Source organism: Hemicordylus capensis, chromosome 2 (genome assembly GCF_027244095.1).
Source record: "Hemicordylus capensis ecotype Gifberg chromosome 2, rHemCap1.1.pri, whole genome shotgun sequence".
NCBI classification, from domain to species: Eukaryota; Metazoa; Chordata; class Lepidosauria; order Squamata; family Cordylidae; genus Hemicordylus; species Hemicordylus capensis.
The window spans coordinates 278,461,456-278,487,166 of record NC_069658.1 but is presented as its reverse complement, the minus strand read 5'-3'; the positions used below and the strand labels follow the sequence as shown (position 1 = coordinate 278,487,166).

Below are 25,711 nucleotides of genomic sequence, written 5' to 3'. Positions count from 1 at the left end.
TATCATCTGGCTGCTGATTCGAGACTCTGCTTGAAAATATTTGGGAACTGGTTTAGGTTCATGATGTTGCAGAGATAACCATCACCCATCCCTCATCCATGAACTGAAAACTCATTGGCCAATCTGAGGTTCTTCAACTGCTGTTGGACTCCCATCATCTCCAGTTGCAATATGAAATGGGATGATGGGAATTGTAGTCCAGCAGCTGGAGAGCTTGAGGTTGGCTACTCCTCCTCTACTGGCTCAAAGTGAGACATAATTTTCTATTTTAGTGTATTGGGCTACGCAATTTGTATCCCACACATTCTACAGTATGTTTGTCACTTGCAATTGTTTGATCTCTTTGTGCTTTTCATTGCCAGGTTGGCATTACTTATTTCCCCATAGTTTTTGTGTTTTGTGCTGCTGCTTTGTATTTCACAAATGTATAGGGGTTCAATGTGGTGGCAGTAAAGGAGATGACAGCAACAGCAACAACAACAATCTAGGAGCAGTTGTTTACTTGCTCTTATGGGGCATCCCAGAGTGTGGATCATGAGCATAAAGGAAGAAGCGGATTATTAGAAACAAATGCTACCCAAGCAAAGCAAGTCCACACAGTGCCAGTCAGAAGCAAGAGAACTGGAAAGCAGAGCTATATGTCCTGAGCTTAAAAATGAGCAGAAACTGGCTCTTCACATATGTGGTTACAGTATGCAGAAATGGCACAGGGAGCTTTCCAGTTCTGATTTAGGCTTTTGCACACATCTATGGTTTGAGATTAACTACTGTGCTGAATTAGCACCCAAGAGTGTCCTAAACTGGCTTTGCTTCGTTAAAGTAACAAGCTATTAACTCCCGTCTTCAAAGAAGAGGTCCCCAAGTGTGCAATCCACATCTCACTGAAGTCAGTGCAAAGCTCACTTTGATCTTAATGGGCTAGCATTGCACCCAAAGGTGCTGCAAGTATCTTTAATTTGATAAGATGTCCATGATAGGGCTTTTCCAGTTTCTTGTTATTTTGTGAGTGTATTTTTCACAGAGACAAAGAGATGAGGGATGAGGATATACAGATAATGCACATAAGCAACCTTTTATACTGTGAATTCATGTACTCTGGTTTCTCTGTGTTTGCTTAGCTGTGGCTCCAGCTTCCCTACTTGGGAAGAAGGTCTCAGTGTGACCTGGGAATATAAATGTTGGATTCCCAGCTTCTCTAATGTACACCTGTTTGATCTGGCATTTTCATAAGTAAAAATGAAATTCCCTAATTCATCATGAAGAACTAGAATTTTTGTGATTATTTGATTTCAGAATAATTCCACATTCATAAACAATTTTCTGTTATTGTCAGCCCAAATCAGAGTGCCTTGAGCTATGCAAAACATTTTATTTCTGTGTATAAATAAGATTATCATAACTTCTTCTTCTTCTTCTTCCTCCTCTTCCTCTTCTTCCTCCACCACCTCCTCCTCCTCCTCCTCCTTTTCCTCCTCCTTCTCTTCTTCTTTCTCCTCCTCCTTTTCCTCCTCCTCTTCCTCCCCCCCCACCAAACAAATTTATACATTAGGCTGTAACTATCATAGTTTTTAAAAATCCTATTAAAAAGGATGATACTGCAAAATACAGTATAAATAATGGTACAGTATACATTTCATAACTTGGGCTATAAACCAGTGGTTACTGTGGTTGCTAAGACTCAACACCGACTTGACAGCACATAATCAACCAATCAATCAATCATCAATACTTAGTATCCTAAGCATATTTACTTGGAAGTAAGCATAATTGAATATATGTGATTTACCTCCAAGCAAATATGCATAAGATTATGCTATTTAAAACAGAACACTGCAAAATTAGGTATTGCTTATTTTATGGGTGCATTTCTTATTACATTGTGGAGAATGTCTGGTGTATGTCCTAAAAGAGTGATCTGGTAGATATCAATATGCTGAAACAATACATGAAAAGCAAAGTAGTGGGGTGTGTGTGTGTGTGTGTGTGTGTGTGTGTGTGTGTGGAGAGAATATTGAGTAATTAATATAACTTCTGTTGAAACGTAATACCATATTACATAGGACATGAAAAATTTGAATAAGTCTGTTCATTGAGACAGGGGCCAGATTGACATAGGCCCAATTTTGCTACCAGTTTTATCAAATCTTTTCTTGGGATGGAAGTCTCACTGTGATAAAATGATGCAAGATTTGAAGAAAGTGGACAGAGAGAAGTTCGTCTCCCTCTCACACAACACTAGAATGAGGGGTCATCCCATGAATCTGTTTGCCAAGAAATTTAGGACCAACAAAAGGAAGTACTTCTTCACACTGCACACAATTAATCTAAGGAATTCCCTGCCACAGGATGTGGTGATGGTTACCAGCCTGGATGGCTTTAAAAGGGGCTTAAACAGATTTATGGAGAACACATCTATCAATGCCTGCTAGTTTTGAAGGCTATAGGCTACCTCCAGGATCAGGTTGGTTCCAAATTCCAGTTGTAGAGGGAAAATGCCTTCATCTCCTGGTTGTGTGGCTTCCCAGGCATCTAGTGCTGAAAAATAAAATAATAGCCATGAATTTGAGGTGATATACAAATATGCAAAATAAAGAAATAAAATATTGTGATATATCTGGCATTTATCCATTCAGAAAGACTAGGGCCAAATTGGAATGCCTTTGAGGATTGCCAAACCCAGTACTCAAACTGCCTTATGAGTCGCATAAGTACACTCAGAACATGCACATCACATACGGACAGCCTCATAATATTTTGTAGGATGTTTTTGAGCTTATCTGCTAAACTGCTATTATTATTGCTTGATATGTGATGTTTGCAGTCAAGCACTCAAATATCCTTGTCAGCAGAAATCAATAGGACTTAAGTGTGAATAACTATATTCTGGATTGTGGCTAATATTTAAATGGAATTCAGTTTCAATCATTGCACCATCTCAAAATTCACAAAGGGATTGATTAGATGGCTGGTTAGAGCTTATGACCAAAGGCCCCATTCAGCAAAGCAGTGTGCTTAATCGTGCTATAAGAAACACATACACAGGAGATTAAGAAGGATCCTTTGCAGCAGATTGTTGAGGGATAGTCAGCTTTATCAAGGTTCTTGGATTCAGATGATAACAGAAAAGTAAAGGAAGAGAAAGAACAACTGCATGTGTTTTCTCAGAACATTGCCTTGAGCTGCTCTCATTCTATTCCATGTATACTTGTGAACATTAGCTTACATAATACATAGCGTTATGGAGACGTGATACTTTGCCCCAGGGCTGCTATGGACTGCTAAGGTTGCTTAGAAGCAGTGGTTGTGCAAGCAGCCCTTCCATTGTTTTGCTCATTGTCACAAATGGGGGAAACTGCAGCAGCACTGCTTGACCAATGGCTGCTCCTGAACAGCATCAGGGATACCTTAGGAGGCATGCTGTGCATCATGTAAGCCATTGCTAGTATGGGACACAATGCTGATCAGAAATATGTTGAAATTCAGTTTGTATACTGGCAAAAGCTGGTGTTACAACCTACAGTTTAGGTTTTTGAATCGTGTGAGAAATGCAGACATCTCTCTTGCATGTAATGCATGGAAATGCTCTTAAGCATTGTTAGGGTTTGTTTGTTTTTTTAAAAAAGAATGCTTTGTAGCAGTTTCAGTGAAGCACCCTGCTCCTGAACTGCTCATTTGTGGGATTTCAGCATCTTAGAAAAAGGATCTAGGCATGCTTAACCACAACTGATCTGCATGTGCTATGGTGGAGCAGAGCAAGACATTTAGGTTAAACAAAATGAATTGCAGAGCAATGCAAAATACTTGTGCAATGATGCCTTCACATGTTGTTAATAGCTACAATAACTGTTTGGAGGAGATGAATATAGGCACACAAATAAATCCTTTTTGGAGTGATTATGAAGCTAAATAAAAATTAATGGAACACATTTTACTGTTTATATTCACTGAGCATAACTAATTAACAGAGCTCTCTTAAAATGCACATTAACTGCTTAGAAACCATATTTTGAGCTATAAAGACGGGATTACTTACCTGAACCAAAAGAGAGCTCTCAAACTTTCCTCTAGCAGTAAGCTTGAACAGTCCCTTTTTTCCAATTCTGAAGAAACATAGGAAGCTGCCATCTACTGAGTCAGATGGGCAGGGGCATAGCTAGGGGAGAAGGGGCCCGTGTTCATCCCTCTCTCTGGCGGCCCCCCAGAGTGAGGGAGATAATGAAGAAAATAGGGAAGGGTTGGAGCTGAAGGGCCCTCAGGAGCTGGGGCCCCGTGTTCGTTGAACCCTTTTGCTCAATTATAGCTACGCCTAGGTACATCTAGCTCAGTATTGTCTACTCTATACAGACTTAGCAGCGGCTTCTCCAAGGTTGCAGGCAGGAATCTCTCTCAGCCCTGTCTTGGAGATGCCTGGGAGGGAACTTGGAACCTTCTGCTCTTCCCAGAGCGGCTCCATCCCCTGAGGGGAATATCTTGCAGTGCTCACACATCAAGTCTCCCTTTCATATGCAACCAAGGTGGACCCTGCTTAGCTAAGGGGACAAGTCAGGCTTGCTACCACAAGACCAGCTCTCCTCTCCCTTCTGGTCTTGGTATGATTCTTGTATTTATATGCACAGCAATATTGCACTCAGCATCAGGTAACCTTTGCTGCTGCTAACCACCCCTTTCCTTCAAAAGTACAAAAGGTCTGGGTTCACAGATAACATGGAAGCTGCTTGCAAAGTTGGTAACTGATTTGCCCATGGACATCTGAACCTGTGCCAAGGCAGGAAACCGAAGTTCGTTCAGGGCATCAAACCTAGATGTGTAACCAAAATCTGAAGTTGGCTTACCAAACCAAGTGCTGCTCACCCTGAGGTGCATACTATGTCTGAACCATGGACTTCTGGTTTGTTCCAGGCAAGCCAGCTCCCTTTGCAAGCGGGACTATTGTCTGTGAGGTAGATGATGTAGTGAAAGCTTGCCAGTTGAAGGGCAATGCAAGGGAGGCTGGGATAGCATCCAGGGCCTCTCTGAGAGGCACAGGCAGGGGGAATACCTCTGGCTCAACTCTGCTGCTTCCTCATATAGGTTTGCTTCAAAATCATCTCCCTTGTCACCATTCCTGCTTGTCCACACATGTAGAATTCCACCAATATTTAGAAATTTACCGAAGCTGCCAAATACAAGTCAGAATTCGAGACCCTGATGGAACTCATAAGATCATGGAAGGATTCAGCTCATATTTTGTTATATCCTTTTTGAACAATTTACACTACAAATCTCACTTTGCTCTTTTTCTTTGTTTGCAGGTGACACGGTAGCAGAGCATAAACAGATGTCAAAGTTGGATGTACAGCTGCATTCTTGACTGTTTTACAGAGACATTTATTTTGTGAGAAAAGTATCAAGTTCAAACTGTTCAACTTAATGGGCAAGTTGAACTTTTCAACTTCGTAGGCAAGAACTGAAGTAGTAGTACTCCTTTTTGACTAATGACAACACTTCTCAAATCACAACTTTCTTATACAGAACTATACATTTTTAGCACAAGAACTATGAGTCTACATTCATGCTCAAGAAGAACAATTAAAACACCTTCTAATGTGTATCATGTAAAGGACTTTACTTAAGGCATTATAAATCCTGAAAGCTTGATTCAAATAAATTGGAAGAAATGGTGAAGTTAACAACCAGGAATAATTCAGACAGCCTCCTCATCATAAAACCATGAAAAAGATAGGAAAGACAGTCGAATTATTGTTAGAAAATCCACTTCAATATATTTTTACGTAGATCTACTAAGTACCAACGAAGTAGGGAAGTAAATAATGCTTACTCAATAATTAGTCCTTGCCATTCTTTATGTTCTATTACATTCTGTGCAATTATGTTTATTTCCATTTGTACAGTATTAAGGAGAGTAGTGAGGATGTTTATTACAAAATTAGATAGATTTTAGTGGACCAAATAACTCCATCCATCTGGGAAACAGCAAAGTACAAAACTGTATTGCCTCTTTACTTCCAGAAATTGGAAGGGTGCGGGGAAGCGAATAACAAGGCATTTTCATTCAGGTTAGGAACTTCCAGATGACAGCTTCTCATTCTCCAAGTTATGATTGTGAAAAGTGTTTTGGGAGAGGTAGGTACCTTTTTAACACGAGATAGTCACATTTAGAAGAGAGCCAGACAAATGGCTTACATCATAGGTCATCTCCACACTGGTCCCTGTTGACTTTCTGGAATGGTGGGGAACCATAGGCTAAAGCAGGGGTAGGTAACATTGGCTCTCCAGCTCTTGTTGAACTACAAATCCCATCCATTGAACTACAACTCCAAACTGTTGTTGAACCACAACTCCCATGATTCCCAGCCACAATGAATTGTGGCTGGGGATGATGGAAGTTGTAGTTCAACAACACTTAGAAAGCCAATGTTGCCTACCTTGGGCTAAAGCAATCTCCACATCTGGAGAACAGAAGTCAAAGGTCCTAAAACTGCACTCCTCATAAGTAAACTTGGAGCCTTATTTAAAATAAAATTTATTGCCAGCAGTACTAGTGCAGCAACTTGCATAGGGCAAGGGGGCATTGTACCGCAAGACATATACCAATGCTTAACTGCAGCATATCTAGCATTTCATAGATGGCCCCAGGACAACAGGAAAGTCTATGGGATGTGGTGTAAGTATCTTCATTTCTGTACTAAGTTAGAATGGTTTGTATGGGTGCCTTGCTGCACCTAGTGATGATGGTGATTCTTCAGAGAAGTTCTGACTTCCCTTGCCAATGCTGTAATGCACACTGTGGTCCTAAGACTTATTTGCTGGCACAAAGGGATTTAGAATTAAGTTGTCGGTATGGCACCTAGAAAGATTAGAGGAAGAAAGTTGTTTTGTCTGAATTTTTTTGGTCTGATGGCATCCTGTTAGGTGGTAGTCTATTTAACACTCATAAGCAAAGTTCTAGCTACAAAGAGGATCTTCACTTTCAGTTAGATGCTATTTATAATTATTATGATAATTACGCGTCCAATTCTTTGACAGGCCACATTTTCTAGTTCATACAATTTATGACATGTAATTGTTTCCTATTATTTTAGTTGTATCTCATTCCGGTTTCTATCATTCCCTAAGTGTTACATGCTTTTGTATTCTCATCAGCCTGCATAAATGGAACTGTAAAGGGAAGTGAATTTATAGCCCGTCTGTTCCTGGTTGCATCATTTGACTATAAGATACATTGGAACATATTCAAATGCAGCGATGCACACTCATCTCTCTGCAGATGAACTGTCATTGACCCAAGAATTGCTATGCTTTATGTAAATTTTACTGTGTTAACGTACAACCAATTTTTGTAGATCCAGAAATGCCAAAAACATGGAGACGCTGTTGCACTAATTTACTTAATTGTGCCCAGGATTTTCTCGCTACAATGTGAAGCTGTCTAGAATAATAGTCATTTCTGGCTTTTATTTTTTGTGGGGAACATCTTGAAATATTCATGCAACATTCGTTGTGTTAGACCTTCATGGAAGTCCCCCCTCCCACCCCTTCTTCAACCAGCAAGGTTTATTCTCCTTGAAATGAATTCCCATTTTTTTGCTTCAGATTCTTAGTTTTAATCCAGCTTTAAGTTTGTCTCTAATAATAATTGGGGTGATTATCTATTACTGTATTTGTTAATTAGTAAATGAGGTTTTTTTCCCCCTGACTACACGTTTTGGAAAATTACTCTGCTCTGCCACCCAGAGAACAAGATTGGCTCACCAGGATGATGTTTTCCTGCATTTTCAACCTAATGGATTGGTCTGATCCACTTCTGATGTCCTAAACTTCAAAGCTGAAGGATCACTCACAAAACAATGGCCAAAATCCCCATTAACAAAGTTTTGGTGCAGCAGTGTTGCATTCCTGGCTAAGGCTACAGTGCCACATGCAGAGGGAACAATCCTTTCTTCCTTCTGCTCCTATGTGCACCACCTGAAAATATGTCCCTGAACCTCAGGAACATGTTTTTGCGTGGCACAGGGAGCTGAAGAAGGAAAGGATGTCCCTCACCCACCCACATACACACATATGCTGCCACAGCCTTAGTCTAGAACACAATGCTGCTGTCCTGGCACTTTGTTAGGATGCCGGCCAACACATATACATAAATAGCATATATGAAAAGATAAAACAGACATGAATAAAAATGCAAGTAAAATCATTCTTTGCCTCATGCTAGGCTACTAAAATACCTGCCAAATGGGAAAAGGGGTGTGTGCATGGCCTCTGGAAGATACTCAGGATGCTTTCCGGAATGCTATTTTTTCAAGGCATGTGCTTACCAATGGATGTAATCACCAAGCTTGAATTCTTATAGCAATTACATATGTGTGTCATCAGGAATGCTTCTGTACAGCCTTCTAGATGCCCATACTTTATGCTTGGGTACATGGGGTGTAATATTCGTAAGAAAAAGAAAGGTATTCTCATGTTTTAGGAGTAAAGGGATATGATTAGCTTCATTCTGCCACCATTTTGGAAACCCATTCATCACAAACTCACTAAACATAAAGGGGGGAAATTAAGAATGTTAAACTTTTAAAAAGAGGAACAGCCTAATACAAATCTTTCAATTTGTGCATGTAATTGATAACTGCAGGGATTATCAGTGCTCCTGTGGATTAGGAAGTATGATTTCTGTGGACTAGAGAGGCAGAACCAGTTCACCCTCAAGAAAATCATCCTAGAATTATACCACTGCTGATCAGCCTGCGTTTGGTTAACATCGATGTTGGGAATATAAGGACAAAGAAAACATTGCTGGCATGATATTTAGGGGGATTTGTCAGACATTGTGCTATTACTCAGCTCTTATCTACACAAACCTGGCATTACAATACTTCCATGTACATAAAACTCGTTCTGGCTTGCTTCAATATAGGAAGCAAATTTATCTTTGACAAGATGGAAATAGCATGGAGGAAGGTGGCTAGTATTCTGCAATGAAAATAAGGCAAACCAGAGACCATGTGCGTATGTTCTATGAGCTGTGACACTTCTGTGTGGCTTGGTTCACTTGTCTTCAGAGTCTTATATCTCTCTGGCTCAGCAACAAATGCATTTGTTGCATTCTTTTCTAGCAATTTATTTCATGGACTCTTCAGTCTTTCTGTGGAACTTTGTACGTGTATACAATAGAACAGTTGTTCCCAATTGTGGAGAGGTGGGTGGGTTACCAAAGGATTGTTCTGTTAATCTATTTTATCCCATTTATAAACTAAGAAATATTTGTTGGAACCAGTGGTATATGGATCTCTATCATAATCACATTGGTGGGAGGATAAATATAGCAACCATCAACATTCTCTATGGGCTGGTTCAGTTAGAACCTCAGTTAGACCCAGGCTCCATGCAATGTCCTTGAGCCTTTAGTTGCATGCTTCTCCCACCATCCCTATGTATCTACTTCCTATCTAGGTTAAAATGTCAAGATTGATTGTGCTGTCTGAACCCACACATCTCAACTTATTCTAACTTATTCCAAATAACCCGAGATCTGTATCCAGTGTTTGAAGAGAATTACAGATCTTAGGTTACTTGAATAAGTTAGAATAAGCCAGGGTCATAATTAGCTGAGTAGTAGCAGTTTTACTATTACTATAATAGTAAAGTTGATTACTATTTATTTATTTATTTATTTATTTATTTAACTTCTATACCATCCAAACTTTCGTCTCTGGGCGGTTAACATAAAAACAATTAAAATACATATGAAAGTTAAAACAATGCAGCAATTAAAAAACAGCCATAAAATTAAAAAGTTTTTAAAAGCTGGGAAAGCTTGGGTGAAAAGATGGGTATCTTAAATACCCAGGACCTAAGCCATTTAGGGCTTTATAAGCGCTAGCACTTTGTATTTTGCCTGGAAACCTATTGGTAGCCAGTGAAGCTCCATCAGCAGAGGAGTAATGTGGTCTCTCCGAGATAACTCAGAGACCAATCTGGCTGCTACATTCTGAACCAACTTAGTAACCTATTAATAGTAATTATATTACAATTATTGCAATTAATGCTATTCATTATTTTTATAATTCCTATACAGTCGTCCGTTGCCAACTGTGAGGGTTCTGTTCTCACGGTTGGCAAATTTGCAATTGGTGAGGCACTATAGTTAATGGGAAGGGTGGGGATGGGGGAACCGTGACAGCAAAATCGCCAAAAAAAGAGAGAAATGCTTTTAAAAACGCTGAAATCGCCAAAACTCAACAGGAATGATCACTGAGTCCCTTGGAAATCCCTGAGACACCCCCCACCAAAAACCCCCTCTCCAATGCATTTTAAAGTCACCAGTCAGCAAGGATCAACATGAGTTACCAAGTGGAATGAGCAGATTGAGCGGCTTGGAAATTCCTGAAACCCCTCCACGATGAGTCATGGTGACCCTTGCTGATTGATGATTTTTAAATGCATTGAAGCGGTTTTGGATGACTCTTGGCAACCCTTACATAGGAACAGAGGAAGCTGCCATATACTGAATCAGACCATTGGTCCATCTAGCTCAGTGTTGTCTTCACAGACTGGCAGCAGCTTCTCCAAGGTTGCAGGCAGAAATCTCTCTCAACCCTATCTTGGAGAAGACAGGGAAGGAACTTAGAACCTAGATGCTCTTCCCACAGCGGCTCCATCCCCTGAGGGGAATATCTGACAGTGCTCACACTTCTAGTCTCCCATTTATATGCAACCAGGGCAGACCCTGCTTAGCTAAGGGGACAAGTCATGCTTACTACCACAAGACCAGCTCTCCTCTCCATGGTCCATGAGTCAGCAAGGGCTGTCAAGAGTCACCCACAACCTCTCCAATGCCCTTTAAAATCACCAGGAGTCAGCAGAACACAAGAAATCTTATTGAGAAACTTTTCCTACCTGACAGCCATGCAGATGTTCAAAGATCCTGAGGAGGAGGAGTACGAAGGCAGCTGAGGGGAGGGGTGGCTTAGGGGGTATTTTTAAAGGGAAGAGGGGGTAGCATCCTCCCTCTTCCAATGATGATGATGCACCCTCTGTTGCAGGCACGTCACAGGAGCTCCCTGAAGTGCCAGGCTGCTCCGAACTGCCAGGTTGTGCTCTCTTGAAGAAGCTCAGGAGAGTCAGCTGTGCCATCTGGAGGGCTCGCTTGGCCTCAATTTCCTCCTTTCCCTTGCCTGCATGCTTTGGACCCATTTTTCAACACTGCACTTCTCTCTCTCACACCTCCGCTTCTCTACCTCTCCCTAAAAAGCAGTTCAAAAGCAGCAATGAAGAAACAGTAGCCATGCAGCCCCCCAACCCATGCAGGCTCCCACCAGCAGCAAGCAGTTCAAAGACACAGCAGCCATACAGCCCCCATTACCCACAGCATCCATCTCTGCCTCTCCCAATCTCTCTTTGCTTGGCTGCAACTCCAACACTCCAATGCCTCCAAAAAGCTGCAAAGACCCAGCAGCCATTGGCCCCCTAACAGTTCAAAAGCAGCAGTTGGAACACAGAAGCCATGCTGTCCACCAACCCATACACACACACACACACACACACACACACACACACACACACCCCGCACTCATACAGCAAACAGTTCAAAAGACACAGAAGTAGTTAGGACACAGGCAAGCAGTTAGGACACAGAAGCTCCCCTCTGCCCCCAACATCTACAGCTCCCAATTCCCGCAGCTCTCACCTCTTCCACTCCAAAGCTTTCCAAAAACCTCAAAACCAGCTCTGAAACACTCCTCCTCACCTCTCCAATGCTCTCTCCGACTCTCCACAAATTTCCCACCTCTTGTGCCAATGAAAACCCTCACGACTTGCGGAAACCTAAGTCGCGGTTGGTGAGGGAGGTCTCATTTCCCCAGTTGTGAATACTCAAAACCACGATTGGGGAAACCGCAGTTGGTGAGGGACGACTGTAATAGTAATAGTAGATTAGAATAAGCTTAGATTGATGGATTTGGATGACACAACCAATGTTGCTTTATTGTAACCTAAATAGGAAGTACAGGTGAAACTCGGAAAATTAGAATATCGTGCAAAAGTCCATTAATTTCAGTAATGCAAATTCAACGGTGAAACTGATATATGAGACAGACGCATTACATGCAAAGCGAGATAAGTCAAGCCTTAATTTGTTATAATTGTGATGATCATGGCGTACAGCTCATGAAAACCCCAAATCCACAATCTCAGAAAATTGGAATATTACATGGAACCAAGAAGACAAGGATTAAAGAATAGAACAATATCGGACCTCTGAAAAGTATAAGCATGCATATGTATTCAGTACTTGGTTTGGGCCCCTTTTGCAGCAATTACTGCCTCAGTGTGGTGTGGCATGGATGCTATCAGCCTGTGGCACTGATGAGGTATTATGGAAGACCATAATACATGATGAGGTATTATGGATGCTTCATTAGCGGCCTTCAGCAATTCTGCATTGTTTGGTCTCATGTCTCTCATCCTTCTCTTGGCAATGCCCCATAGATTCTCTATGGGGTCAGGTCAGGCGAGTTTGCTGGCCAATCAAGCACAGTACACTGTATACTTTTCAGAGGTCCGATATTGTTCTATTCTGCAATCCTTGTCTTCTTGGCTCCATGTAATATTCTAATTTTCTGAGATTGTGGATTTGGGGTTTTCATGAGCTGTACGCCATGATCATCACAATTATAACAAATTAAGGCTTGACTTATCTCGCTTTGCATGTAATGCGTCTGTCTCATATATCAGTTTCACCTTCTAATTTGCATTACTGAAATTAATGGACTTTTGCACGATATTCTGATTTTCCGAGTTTCACCTGTAGACACTCATGAGGGAATGGAAGAGGGGACTGCTAATTCCCAAGGCACAGGGACATCACACAGAGCCCAGCTCTTACTGCAGTTCTGCATGATGTCTGAACCAGCCCTATGATTAGACTTCATTTGTGGCAGCTTTGCCTATGCATTTTGGGACTCCAGTGCTGCAAGATGTACAGTATGTGCAAAGGAATTAAACAGATACATGGTTCTGGTAACACACCTCTGGACAGCTTACTGGGGACGGATGGACTCAGTTTTAAAACCAGATGGTTTATAAGCATTTTATCATTGCACAAGAAGAGAGAACTGCAATGACTCCAATCACAAGTAAAGTACACTCAAGCCCATTGGCGTCAGTGGGCTTAAGCATGCCTAACTGTATTGGATTGTGGCCATCAACTCCGATGCTTATACGTCAGGTCTATGACTATCTCTCAAGAATATGGAAGCAACAACTAAGGAGTAGTGGTTATATTTATTTATTACATTTATAAACCACTCCATCCAGAGGTTATGGGCGTTGTACAACAACTTTTAAAAGACATAAAAACACACAATTGAAAACATAGTACTAAAAACAATATAAAAAGAATTCAAAAACAATTAAAACCATTTAAAATACTTGTAGAAAACAACAACACTTTACAAGCCTTGGAGGGCCAGGCCAAACAAATAAGTTTTCAGGGCTCTCTTAAAGGCCGCTAGTGAGCCTAAACTGCGGATATCTGCCGGGATTGCATTCCATAGACCAGGAGCAGCTACAGGAAAAGGCCTGGTTCTGAGTCGCCACCAGACATACCAGTGTAACTGAAGACGGACCTTTCCAGATGACCTCAACGAGCAATGGGAATCATACTGAAGAAGGTGCTATCTAAGGTGATCCAGACCCAAGCCATTCAGAGCTTAAAAGGTAATAACCAGCACTTTGTATTTCGCCCGGAAACATATTGGCAGCCAGTGCAGCTGTTTTGAGACAGGCATAATATGGTCTCTCTGGGCTACCCCAGAGACCAATCTGGCTGCTGCATTTTGAGCTAACTGAAGTTTCAGAACTACGTATAAAGGCAGCCACACATAGAGCGCATCACAGTAGTTGAGCCTGGAGGTTACCAGCTGATGCACCACTGTTTTGAGCTCGTTCTCTTCAAGGAATGGACGCAGCTGTCGAATCAGCTGAAGCTGACAGAAAGTGCTCCTGGCCATAGTCTCCACCTGAGATACCATGGTGAGGCCTGGGTCCAAGAGCGCTCCTAAGTTGCGTACCTGTTCTTTCTGGGGGAGTGTAACCCCATCCAGCACAGGAAAATCTAACTCATTCCCTAAATAACGAACACTGATTTTCTCCCAATTCATGCATCATCAGAAGTATCTACTTTGCTGAATTCCATGGGTATCTCATCATCCTGGATGCCAGATTTGGAGCAAACTGTTCTCTTCCCACTCCGCAAATGCCTTCTTATACCATTTTTTAAAAAACGAAAAAGTCCAATAAGCCTAGGAACACTGCCCAGTGGAAATGTGAACTGGTTCTGAAGCAGGAAGATTGTGCCCCACAACCGAGAGTAAGTTAACACTGGTAAATCTCAGTATAAAGAATGAATCTGTTAATGTTCTTTAAATGGCTGCCTTCTGTTAGTCATATGATCCAGCTAAACTTTGGACAGAAATGCACACAAGATAATGGTTTAAAATAACAGCACGAACCAACCTTCAGAGACCTTTTTTCTTTTATGCACCATTATATAGTTTTATTATAGGCATGAGGGCAAACCTTCCCATCAGAAGAAATTAATATTACTGTTCAAACACTTAAGGGCCTAATCTAGCCTTGATGCCTGCACTTATAACTCTCTATAATGCTAACAGCAATTATGTGCTGGTTTTACAAAAAAGCTGTGAACAAAAAGATCATCATGGCTTTACAACCAAATAATATAAAACTGAATCTTGCCCATAAAACCACCAGATACTCAGAAGAGCTTGTAGACTTCTAGTACATGTATATAAGATAGTATATTACCTACGGGGGTGGGGGGAGAGTAATACAATCAATTGTTCTCTTTGTTCATGTGTAGGTTACATTTGTGTTTTCCAACAGAGACACTAGATGCACAAGTCTACTTATTCTTTTATAATGTTTTTATACAGCTCTTTAAAGTGGTGGTTTTCTTTCTTTGGCCGGGGTGGGTGGGAGGAACTATCCAACCCCAGCACAGTATCCCTTCAGTGGCTATTGCTGGGGATCTACCTTATTTATTTATAAATAAGAGGACCATCTTATTATTCATTTATTATTTCTTTTTCTGTGTAAACCCCTTTGAGAACTTTTGTTGAAAAGTGGTATAAAACTATGTGTAATAGTATTCATAGTGGTGATGTGTGTGTTCTCTCTCTCTCTCTCTCTCTCTCTCTCTCTCTCTCTCTCTCTCTCTCATCTATCTACATATTCTAAGAATTAATCCGCCTAATTTCCTTTCACTATAATTTTAATTGAAAATCACCATCTTCAAATGCATGCTTGTGTGTGTGTGTTAGACTCCAAATGCAATATGCAGAGTGCAGTAAAACAGCAATTGCAAGAACCTCATCTGTAAGAACAGGGTGGACCACGCATAGGTGGAGGATGGCAATGAGACAATGACATCATTGACAATGACATCATTATAAAACACAGCATTGAAATGTCTCTATGGGGCACTGCAACTGTACTAGATTTGATCCAGATTGGTCCAGGCATTGCAAAGTTGTTAGGGGGAGATACACACACAGCCACCATCTTGCAACGTGTTCTGGAATTCACTTATGCGCTTTTGCTACTATAACTGTTTTGCTGGACCTCAGATTGACAAAGGGGGAACAAAAAAGGAGGGAGTTTCAAAAGGACTGGGAGGCAGAGAGAGCCCTAACATCAGGAGAGGAGGAAGGTTGGATTTTGTGGTTTTCTTTTCTCAGCACTGAATATAATATGCTGTGATATTGCTGCTATATTATTAAAGATCTGCTTTTGCAGGCAGAACATGGATGCCTTCCTTCCTTCCTTGAGTTGTAGTTTGGTCTGTTTGTGAGATGGTAAGAAATGGACACTGGCAACTCAGTTTGGCTTGGCTCTCTCCCCTCCCTCCCTCATGCTCGCTCTCCCTCCCTCCTCCCTCCCTCTCTCTCTGTAATATATCTTGGTGATTGCTGTGATGAGCTCCATGTTTGGCCTTGAGAGTAACTTGTGCTTCACTCTCTGCTCTGGTCTGCTGTGCAATCTGCATTCTGCATTGCAAGATGTACTCACTCAGTCAAATGTGGCTGAAGACACTGCTGTAATTGATCTTAGGTCTATGTTTGCTGGCTGCTAAGGGTGCTGCTGTGCTGTGGCAGGTGTTAAAAGTAAGGATGGAGTGTGAGAAAGCAACTAGTGCCAATGATGTTACTGAAGCGCAGGCTCTGTTGCTGGCAGTGGATTCTGGGCCAGTGATTCTTTTTTGGCCATCTTTGGATTGTATGTTTGGCAAACTATGTTGTTCTGTGATGGGAGGGACAGTGTGTTCTGCTTCTATTCTGCCGTGTTGGTTTTCACGACAGGATTGCAAAATGTGTGCAGTCACACTGCTTGTTTGGTTACAATGGGGAACTCGAATCACCCCATTGTTCCCCATGGTAGACCCTAGAGACACCAAAGTGGGTTGGGTGGTATGGCATGATAGGTGCTACATACCACCCAACCCACAAGAAATGGGCAAGCGGTCAATTTTAATTTTTTTAAACCTAAACCCCCACAGGATCCTATGGGCTGTGGGTTTTTTGTTTGTTTGTTTTTGAAATATATACATATATATACACACACCTCCTCTTGCCTGTTTCTTTTGTGGGTTGGGTGGTAGATAGCACCCATAATGTCCTAACACCCAACCCCCTTTATTGTCCCTAGGACCTACCCATAGGGAATGGGGTGATTTGAGTTTCCCATTGTTCCCTTTGGGCAAATATTACCAACAGTGGCTACATGCTAGAGAGGGGTTTAGTGGACAATTCTGTTACTGCAAGACCAATTCTGGTCAGGATCTAATACCCTATATAAAGCAAATCATTTCACATATTATTGGCAGAACACAAGGAAGCTATCCCACAATTTCAAACTGTACCCTGTGAAATTATCTTTGAATCCAAGCATCCATCACTGTGGATTAATTCAAAGTTTTGCAGGTTAGGAAAAAAATTTTTCTTGCTCTCTTTTATTTATAGTATTTTAGCAGTGAGATTTTCTTTTCTTTTCATGTAAGCTACAGAAGAACAACCAATTTGTAAGCAAAAGCGACTGTTGTTTGCTTACCCTTTAAATTAAGTGCCCCTCAAAGTAATCTACTGTAGTGGCAAAATCAATGTAAAATACATTAATCTAAGTCCCAGTGTAGTAAAAAGAGAGCACTGTGGAACAGCCCTTGCATTCCAGATGACTATGTTCTGCTCTCAAGTCTCTGCAAGTCAATGAGTTAACCTGGCAAAGAGGCACCTTTTAAGGTGGTGATTCTCTTTATTTAGCAGGGGGAGAGTAACTGGCTCTATCCACCCCAGCACAGTACCTCCAGTGACTGTTGCTGGTGTCTATCTTACGTTTCTCTTTAGAATGTGAGGCCTTGGGAACAGGGTTCCATCTTATTTGTTTGTTATTTCTCTGTGTAAAATGCACTGAGCCATTTTTGGAAGGGTGGTATAGAAATCAAATTAATAATAATAATAATAATAATAATAATAATAATAATAATAATAAGAAGAAGAAGAAGAAGAAGAAGAAGAAGAAGAAGAAGAAGTTGAATAGAAAGTACATTGCCCAAACACCAAAGGCACAAAAGACCAGCTGCTGATTGACAAAATGATTTTAGAAAATTGCAAGAGAAGAAAAATAAATCTAAGTGTTGCATGGATACAAGAAAGCCTTAGACTCACTGCCTCACACATGGATACTAAGATGTTTAGAAACAACTGGTGTCAGCAAAAACATTCAGATATTTATTTAAAAAGCAATGAGCATGTGGAGTACACAGTTAACAATCAATGGCAAGATACTTGGACAGGCTAGCATCAGAAGAGGTATTTTCCAAGTGGACTCACTATCCCCTCTGTTGTTTGTAATCACCATGACTCCACTTTCACAAATACTAAACAAAACAGGCCTCGGATACCAAACATCTAAAACATCAAGTCAAATAAACCATCTGCTGTACATGGACAATCTGAAGTTGTATGGAAAGTCCCAGTCAGAAATCGAATCACTGCTAAACACTGTCCGTATATTCAGTAGCGATATAGCAATGGAGTTTGGACTAGACAAGTGTGCTACATTAATAATGAACAGAGGAAAAACAGAAGGAATAGAACTGCCCAATGGAAGCAAGATCAAGAACCTGGAAGAGAAAGAACATTACAAATACTTGGGCATTCTCCAGGCTGATAACATTGCACACACTGAAGTTAAAAGAAAAATGGGAAGTGAATACATCAGGAGAGATAGAAAAATCCTCAAATCCAAACTCAATGGTGGGAACACCATACAAGCCATAAACACCTGGGCTAAACCTGTTATCAGATACAGTGCAGGAACAATAGACTGGACCCAGGCAGAGCTAGAGACGCTGGATCGTAAGACCAGGAAAATAATGACCATCAATCATGCTCTGCACCCCTGGAGTAATGTAGATAGGCTATGCCTCCCTCGCAGCTGAGATGGAAGAGGGATGCTGCAAGTCCATCAAACAGTAGAGGAGGAGAAAAGAGGCCTTGAAGAATATATCAAGGACAGTGAAGAAGATGCACTTCAAATGGTCAATAACGCGAAACTATTCAACACCAATGAAACAAAGCAGGCCTACAAGAAAAAAACAAGCCAAGAACCGAGCAGGAAATGGAAAAAGAAGCCACTGCATGGTCAATATTTGCACAAAATATGTGGAAAATCAGACATCACCAAGACCGGGCAATGGCTTAAGAATGGCAACCTGAAGAAAGAAACAGAGGTTCTAATATTGGCTGCACAAGAACAGGCACTAAGAACAAATGCAATAAGAGCAAAAGTAGAAAAGTCAACAACAAACAGCAAGTGCCGCCTTTGTAAAGAAGCCAATGAAACAGTGGACCACCTAATCAGCTGCTGTAAAAAGATCGCACAGACTAACTACAAACAAAGGCATGACAAGGTAGCAGGGATGATACACTGGAAGATCTGCAAAAAGTACATGCTACCTGTAGCCAAAGATTGGTAGGACCATAAAATTGAAAAAGTTGTTGAAAATGAAGATGCAAAAATATTATGGGACTTTCGACTACAAGCAGACAAACATCTGCCACACAATACACCAGATATCACTGTAGTCGAGAAGAAAGAAAAACAAGTCAAAATAATCGACATAGCAATACCAGGGGATAGCAGAATAGAAGAAAAAGAAATAGAAAAAAAATCACAAAATACAAATATCTACAAATTGAAATTGAAAGGCTGTGGCAGAAGAAGACCAAAATAATTGCAGTGGTAATTGGTGCCCCAGGTGTAATTTTTAAACAACTTGAAGAGCACCTCAACACCATAGGGGCCACAGAAATCACCACCAGCCAATTACAAAAAGCAACTATATGAACAGCCTATATTCTGCAACAATATCTATAATAACAGCAACAACACTGATAATAACATTCAGCCATCCCAGGTCCTTGGGAAGGACTCGATGTCTGGATAAAACAAACCAGTCAATAACACCTGTCTGACTGTGTAAATAAATAAATAAATAAATAATAAGTTGACAAAGGACAGACAGAAGGCAAGATGATTGGTCTCATATTCTGTGACAACATCTATAATAACAGCAACAACATTGATAATAAAATTCAGCCATCCCAGGTCCTTGGGAAGGACTCGATGTCTGGATAAAACAAACCAGTCAATAACATCTGTCTGACTGTGTAAATATTTAATAATAATGAGTTGACAAAGGACAGACAGAAGGCAAGATGATTGGTCTCGTTGACATGCCCCCAATGATCAGAGAGCATTAACAAATTTTAAAGGAATATTTGGATGAACTTGCGCACACATTGTGTAAAAAGGCTCATAAGGGTGGCTTGTTCCTTTCAACACCTGTTGATTCACTGAAGTCATTAGGGTGCCAATAATGGAATAATGGATGCCATTATTTCTATTTATGGTTTGTGTACTTCTTTAACAGGAAGGGTTAGTGTGCACTGGGTCCCTGCTAATTTGACAGATTTAGGAAATGCAAACAACTGATGTTGGAACAGCTACTAAGCCTGCTGTCGGTGTTTAAAGGGTTAATTAAGGTTGCCGGGGGGCGGGGATACATTATTTGCTGTGCATGTGTGTGTGTATGCACACATGCCCGCACACATGCCTGTCCATGTAACTTGTTATCATAGGTAGGTTTTGTGGGATTATTATTTTGTGATGTCGAAGCATTCTGGAAGTGATGGTACAGTTGATAATAAGGACTAGGGCAGGGCTGCAGAACTTTGGCCCTCCAAATGTTTTTATATGATAACTCCCATAATCCCTAGCCATAGTGGCTAATTATCAGAGATTATTGAATCCCAATCAAATTTAACTGCGTATTAAATTTATGAGCCCAGTAATGTTTGCCAATGCCAGGTTGGAGATTGGTACTCTAGGATTCACTCTAGGGTTGTCAATCTCCATTAAATGACAGGTTGGTATGATGCCAACCCAACTTTTGTGAAAATGTCTTGATTCTTACGATAGGAAATGGAGAGTGTGCACAGCTTACAAATATATTATTTCCCAATTCTCAGGCATCATGGGGTTCATGAGAACCCGCCCACCATAAATCATATTATATTGAGCAACGGCATCCTAAGAAGCCACCTTTAGAAAATAGATAACTAAAGAAAACATGGTAAATTTAGAAGAGAGTATACAAACATGGGCATTTCAGTAAATCAGTCCCCATCATTGAGAATGGCTTGTGGGGCATCTATTATCTCTCTAAAGTTGCTATGGTCTTACAATATCTCTGATATACATTATGTAGTCATCCCTTGCCAAACACGGTTTTACCAACTGTGGTTGTGAGTATATGAGAATGGGAAATTGTGACAGGTCTTGCCCATTGTGATCTGAATATCCACATCTGGCGAGGTTTTTAAAAGTATTTTTGGAGGGGTGTCCGCAATTTGGGGGGGGGGGGTTTCAGAGGTTCAAAGTGCTCATTCCTCTCGGTGACCATTGCTAACCCTTGCTGAACTTGCTGTCCCTTGCCAATTTAAATTGCCTTTGAGTGATTGGAGGGGGGGGGTTTCAAAAAATGTCCAGAGGTTCAGTCTACTCATTCTTCTTGGTGACTCTTGGCGATATTACAGGATGTGTGTGTGTGTGTGTGTGTGTGTGTGTGTGTGTGTGTGTGAGAGAGAGAGAGAGAGAGAGAGAGAGAGAGAGAGAGAGAGAGAGAGAGAGAGAGATTTAGCAATTTTTTTTTAAAACCCCCCCTTATTTTTTGGTTTTTTTGTGGTCATGGTTCCTCTAACCATGACTTTCCCCATAGACTTTGATGCCTTGCCAACCACAAATTTTCCAATCGTGAGGTTTTGCTAGAATGGAACCTTAGCGGTTGCCAAGGGATAACTGTATACTATGGAATGCCAGTAATTTAGGTTGGGGTGAGAGAACCTTATAGAAAGGGAAGACCTTTGAACAAAATCTAAAATCTGACTATAAAGGCAGGAAAAATCAGGCCTAGTGACACATGCTTGTAAACAACATTCTTCTAATGGGCTAACTTGTTACTTTTGTCTACAAAGAGTTAAGATGGAGTACTCAGATTAAAGCCAGTTCCAGTGCGATTGAATTTTCTACAACTAAGGTCATGTTTTTGCACAGCAGGTCTGTAGATCAGCCTGCCAATCTATAGCGGATTATAATTAGGTTTTTTAAATGCATAGTATACTGTCCAACATTTGACAGAGAAAATAGGCAAAGTTGTATTGTTGTTGTTTTAACGTTACGTAAACAAGAAAGTCATTTTATTTTACTGAGTGAGCCAAATAAGAGTTGATTCATACGTGCCAATCTATGATTATGTAGGGATGTTTGGACCTGCAGTTTGGCTAGGGCTGTATTTACATTCCTGCCACATCTCTGAATGGTTCCCTAGCAAGCCTCTGCCATGGGTTGGTGGTAGTATCTCCTGCCAGGAAAACTTGGGAATGTTAACATCAAAATACACATGTATTTTCCTCTTACCAGACAATACATTTCCCTCTCCAGAAGCTCTAAGGTTTCATGGCTGACATCCCCTCAACTTTATGTTACTCTTTCTAAGGCTGTATCCGATTGCACAATTGGTGTGATTGCAGAGTTCCGATTGCACAATTGGTGTGATTGTGCAAATTGCACTCTTGCACAAGTGCACAAATGCAACATTAGAAATGAACATAAAATTGCAAGCTATGACAGCCAATGTTTTTATTGCCTAATATCTTGCCAAAGGTAGCCACTGCAAAGTTTCAGATTTTAAAAAGTGAGTCATTACAATTAAACTTCAGAGACTCAGCTCTCAGATAGGACAGACAAATCCACCAGAACAGGTTGTTCTGGTACAAATTCAGTACACAGCAGAAACTGGTGCTCTTAGTGACAAGTAGGTACTGCCCCTTTTAAATATAGCTACACCTGAAGAGAATGTATATAATAATGTAGTATTTGCATCACTGGGAAGAAAAATACAAATCATGATGTTTATAATTAATGATACTTTGTGGCCAGCAAAATGGAAAAGTCTGTTTCATGTATGAAATTAAAGACTGTCTGTGTCAAAGGATATTCCATCCCTCTAAGTATGAAAGACCCCACCTGACAGGCAGCAAATGTTTATCTGATCTCTTGACATAGAATGCAAAGATGACAGATGTACTGTCAGAATGCAGCACTGTCAACTTCATCATGCAGATCTACCTACAGATGCTTTCCAATGGAAGCTGGAAGGGAAACAAACATATTGACTTACAGCATAACCTTGTAAACAGGAACTCTTAACAAAAGACTGAGGTTAATAATTGATGGTTTGCAAGTAGGCAACACAAAGCAGGCTACTTCATAATGCCTGGCTGTATGTTTTAATGAAAATTACAAGCGAAGGGTTCCCATTATGGAGTACCCATTTTTTAAAAAATAGGTATTATCAGCATTGATAACTTCTGTCAAGTTGATAACAAGATGGTGGCTGTGTTTTTCTATGATAACTATGGACTCTCACAAGTTGCTTCTGCAGGGCTTGTGGTAGGTCTGAGGATGGGGCTGCAGCTTAATGGTAGAGCCTCTGCCTTTCATGCAGAAGGTTCCATGTTTGATCCCTGGCATCTCTAGGTGGGGCTGGGAGAGACTCCTGCCTGAGACCTTGGGGAACTGCTGCTAGTCAGTATGGATAATACTGAGCTGGATGGACCAATGGCCTGAATTCAGTAGAAGGCAGCCTCCTATGTTCCTAGATTTTTGGGGGGTCCTTGGCAGAGTGCCCTCCAGTGAGCCCTCTCTAGATACTCCTGCTGCAGGCCTCCCCTCTACTTACCCTGCCAGTATACAAGGAAAAAGAGCAGTTGGTGGCAGCTGCTTCTTGCTCACACAATGGATTAGCACCTCCTTTCCCTCTCTGGATAGCGGGAGGTAGGTGGGAGGAAGGATGGACAAGGACCTTTGCTACTGGCTACAGAAAGAGGCTAAGGAGCTGTGGTTGCTACCTGTCTTCGAATCAGTAGTGGCCGGTCCATGCCAGCACTCCCTGTGGTGGGGGATCAGCTCCAGCACTCACCTGGCTGCCGGCGGGGGATTGGCTCTATGGAAGCAGAGCTGACACACCACCACCATCATAGGGAGTGCTGGGTGGTGTGTTGCAGCATGGAGCAGTTTGCAGTTTGGAGTGGAGGTAAGCACCTTCTAATTTATGCTTAAAGGTGCTTCTCAGGCTGCACCAGCTGCTACTGCTTCTCATTATACGACTCTTAGAAACAATTTTAAAAGTGAACATATATGAAACTACCTTGTACTAAATCAGATCATTGATCTGTCTTGTCCCAAACTGTGGGCCAGTTCACATGATTAGTAGAATGTCCTGTAATAACTAATAACTAAATCCTAGATTCGTGCGGAACATGGACTTCCAGCTTTTAGTCATTGGAACCCAAATATTCTTGGTGATGTGGGGTTGGCGATGCACTTAGCCGACATGTACTCGACACTGAAAGCCGTAGATTATTGATGTTTGCTCCATGTTGGGTTGGCACAGTACCAACCTGATATTGCCAAGAATTTCTGGGCTGGAAATTGGGAGGGTGTGCACCCTGTTAATCTAGGATTAAACTGTTATTGGACATTCTGCTAATCATGTGAACCAGGCCTGTCTATTCTGACTGACAGCAGCCCTTCAGGGTTTCAGACAGAAAATCTCTTCCAGTCCCTCCCAGAGATGCCAGGGATTGAACCTGGGACTTCTGAAGGCAAAGCATGGGCTCACCACTGATCTATGGTCCCTCCAGAAGTTGAAATGTTTTACATTAAGATTTGACCTTTACCCAGCATCCTGCAGGGCTGCCCTGCCCCCACTGCTCAGCCATTTGAGTGGTCGGCATGGCAGGTTTTTGGATGATTTGGATGTTAACGCTTCCAAAAGTTGAGTCGGTTCTGCTTCCTTCCCCCTCCATGTTGTATTAAATCTGGTGCAGCTCTAATGTTTGGACCACATTAGAAATGCAAATCAGCTATCTTGTGCAGCAGTGTGCTGAATTTAAGGCTAATTTTATCCATATATGATTTGTGTATATATACTAAAAATGAACAAGGGATTGAATGCAGGGAATATTCCCTGATATTGAAGTGTACAGACATTATCTTGCTCACATTGAGAGCTTTATCAGAATCTCTGGACTCTATTCAGGGCACTTACTTTGGCTTTCAAACAATTAAACAGAAAAATAAATAGCAGACTTTCCTTTATACCTTTCATGATTCAACTGTATTTTATAGCAGAGAGGGTCAGACTAGTATGGATTAAGGACCCCCATAATGGGTGTGAGAAAACTAAAGCAGCAAAGGATCAAAATGGCAAAAATAAAATAATATTAGGACTCAGTTAAAGAACTTTCAGCTGAAATCTGGGGGCTTCCACAGGTTGAAAGCTTCCCTAAAACCCTTCCCATTTTATCTTTTTCACAGATGCTTCTGCATGTTTCAAGGTCCTGGGGGCAGTGAGGAAAATGCTCCCCAAAGCTTTGATGGCTGCTGGCCACCATTTTTCCTTCCCAGGGTTCCCTAGAGAGAGGGCAGGAAGCATTGCTCTCACTAGTTGGCTGTGTAGTGACACTTAATCATTACAGTAACTTGGCTGCTAGTTTTGCTTCTCCCCCCTAATTTTTCCCCAAAAGTTCCTCCCAACTTTGGGAATGCATTCTCATATCCACCTAGAGATGTGCATATCAGCCGGTGTAAAAATATGATAAATATGACAAATATCCCTCAGTTCAGAACTATACCGCTTCACGCACAGTGCCTTTGTTAATAGATGTTTCAAATAAAAGCACAGAAAAATGTAGCATGGTCCTCAGTGTCCAGCTGGTTTGTCCTGACTTCATGGGCTTTGCTTTTGTAATTTATTCCCCCCATATCTCTTCGAAGTCATAAGCTGGGCATGAATGGCCTCACAGCTTTTCCCCAATGGTCGCTAAATACAGCAGAATCCACTTAGCTTAACTGATCAAGAAAGTGAAGATCTAGGAAACGAAAAGGCTTTGAACACTACTCTGGTGTATTCCTGAGCCATTTTCAAAAATATGCTGGAACCTGCTTTTACTAATCAATGTGATTCATTAGTTGAATTTATGAGAAGTATGCCTACTATAGACAGCCA

General features: G+C 41.2%; 1 protein-coding gene and 1 long non-coding RNA gene across 6 annotated transcripts in view; one reads left to right on the top strand and one right to left on the bottom strand.

The window, feature by feature from the left end:
* TAFA4 (TAFA chemokine like family member 4) overlaps positions 1 to 7,696 on the top strand; it is a 230,744-nt gene extending 223,048 nt beyond the window's left edge. For all 5 annotated transcript variants that reach the window (XM_053294683.1, XM_053294682.1, XM_053294681.1 and 2 more), the window contains exon 6: positions 5,292 to 7,696. In XM_053294683.1, the coding sequence (XP_053150658.1) occupies positions 5,292 to 5,303 (12 nt within the window). In that variant the 3' untranslated portion in view covers positions 5,304 to 7,696. The remainder of the gene's footprint in view (positions 1 to 5,291) is intronic.
* LOC128344494 (uncharacterized) lies at positions 1,493 to 11,238 on the bottom strand. Its single transcript, XR_008315886.1, has 3 exons — positions 10,897 to 11,238; positions 2,450 to 2,535; positions 1,493 to 1,517 (listed from the first exon to the last, which is right to left on the bottom strand). It is a non-coding gene; the product is annotated as an uncharacterized LOC128344494 (long non-coding RNA).
* Positions 11,239 to 25,711: the final 14,473 nt, after the last annotated feature.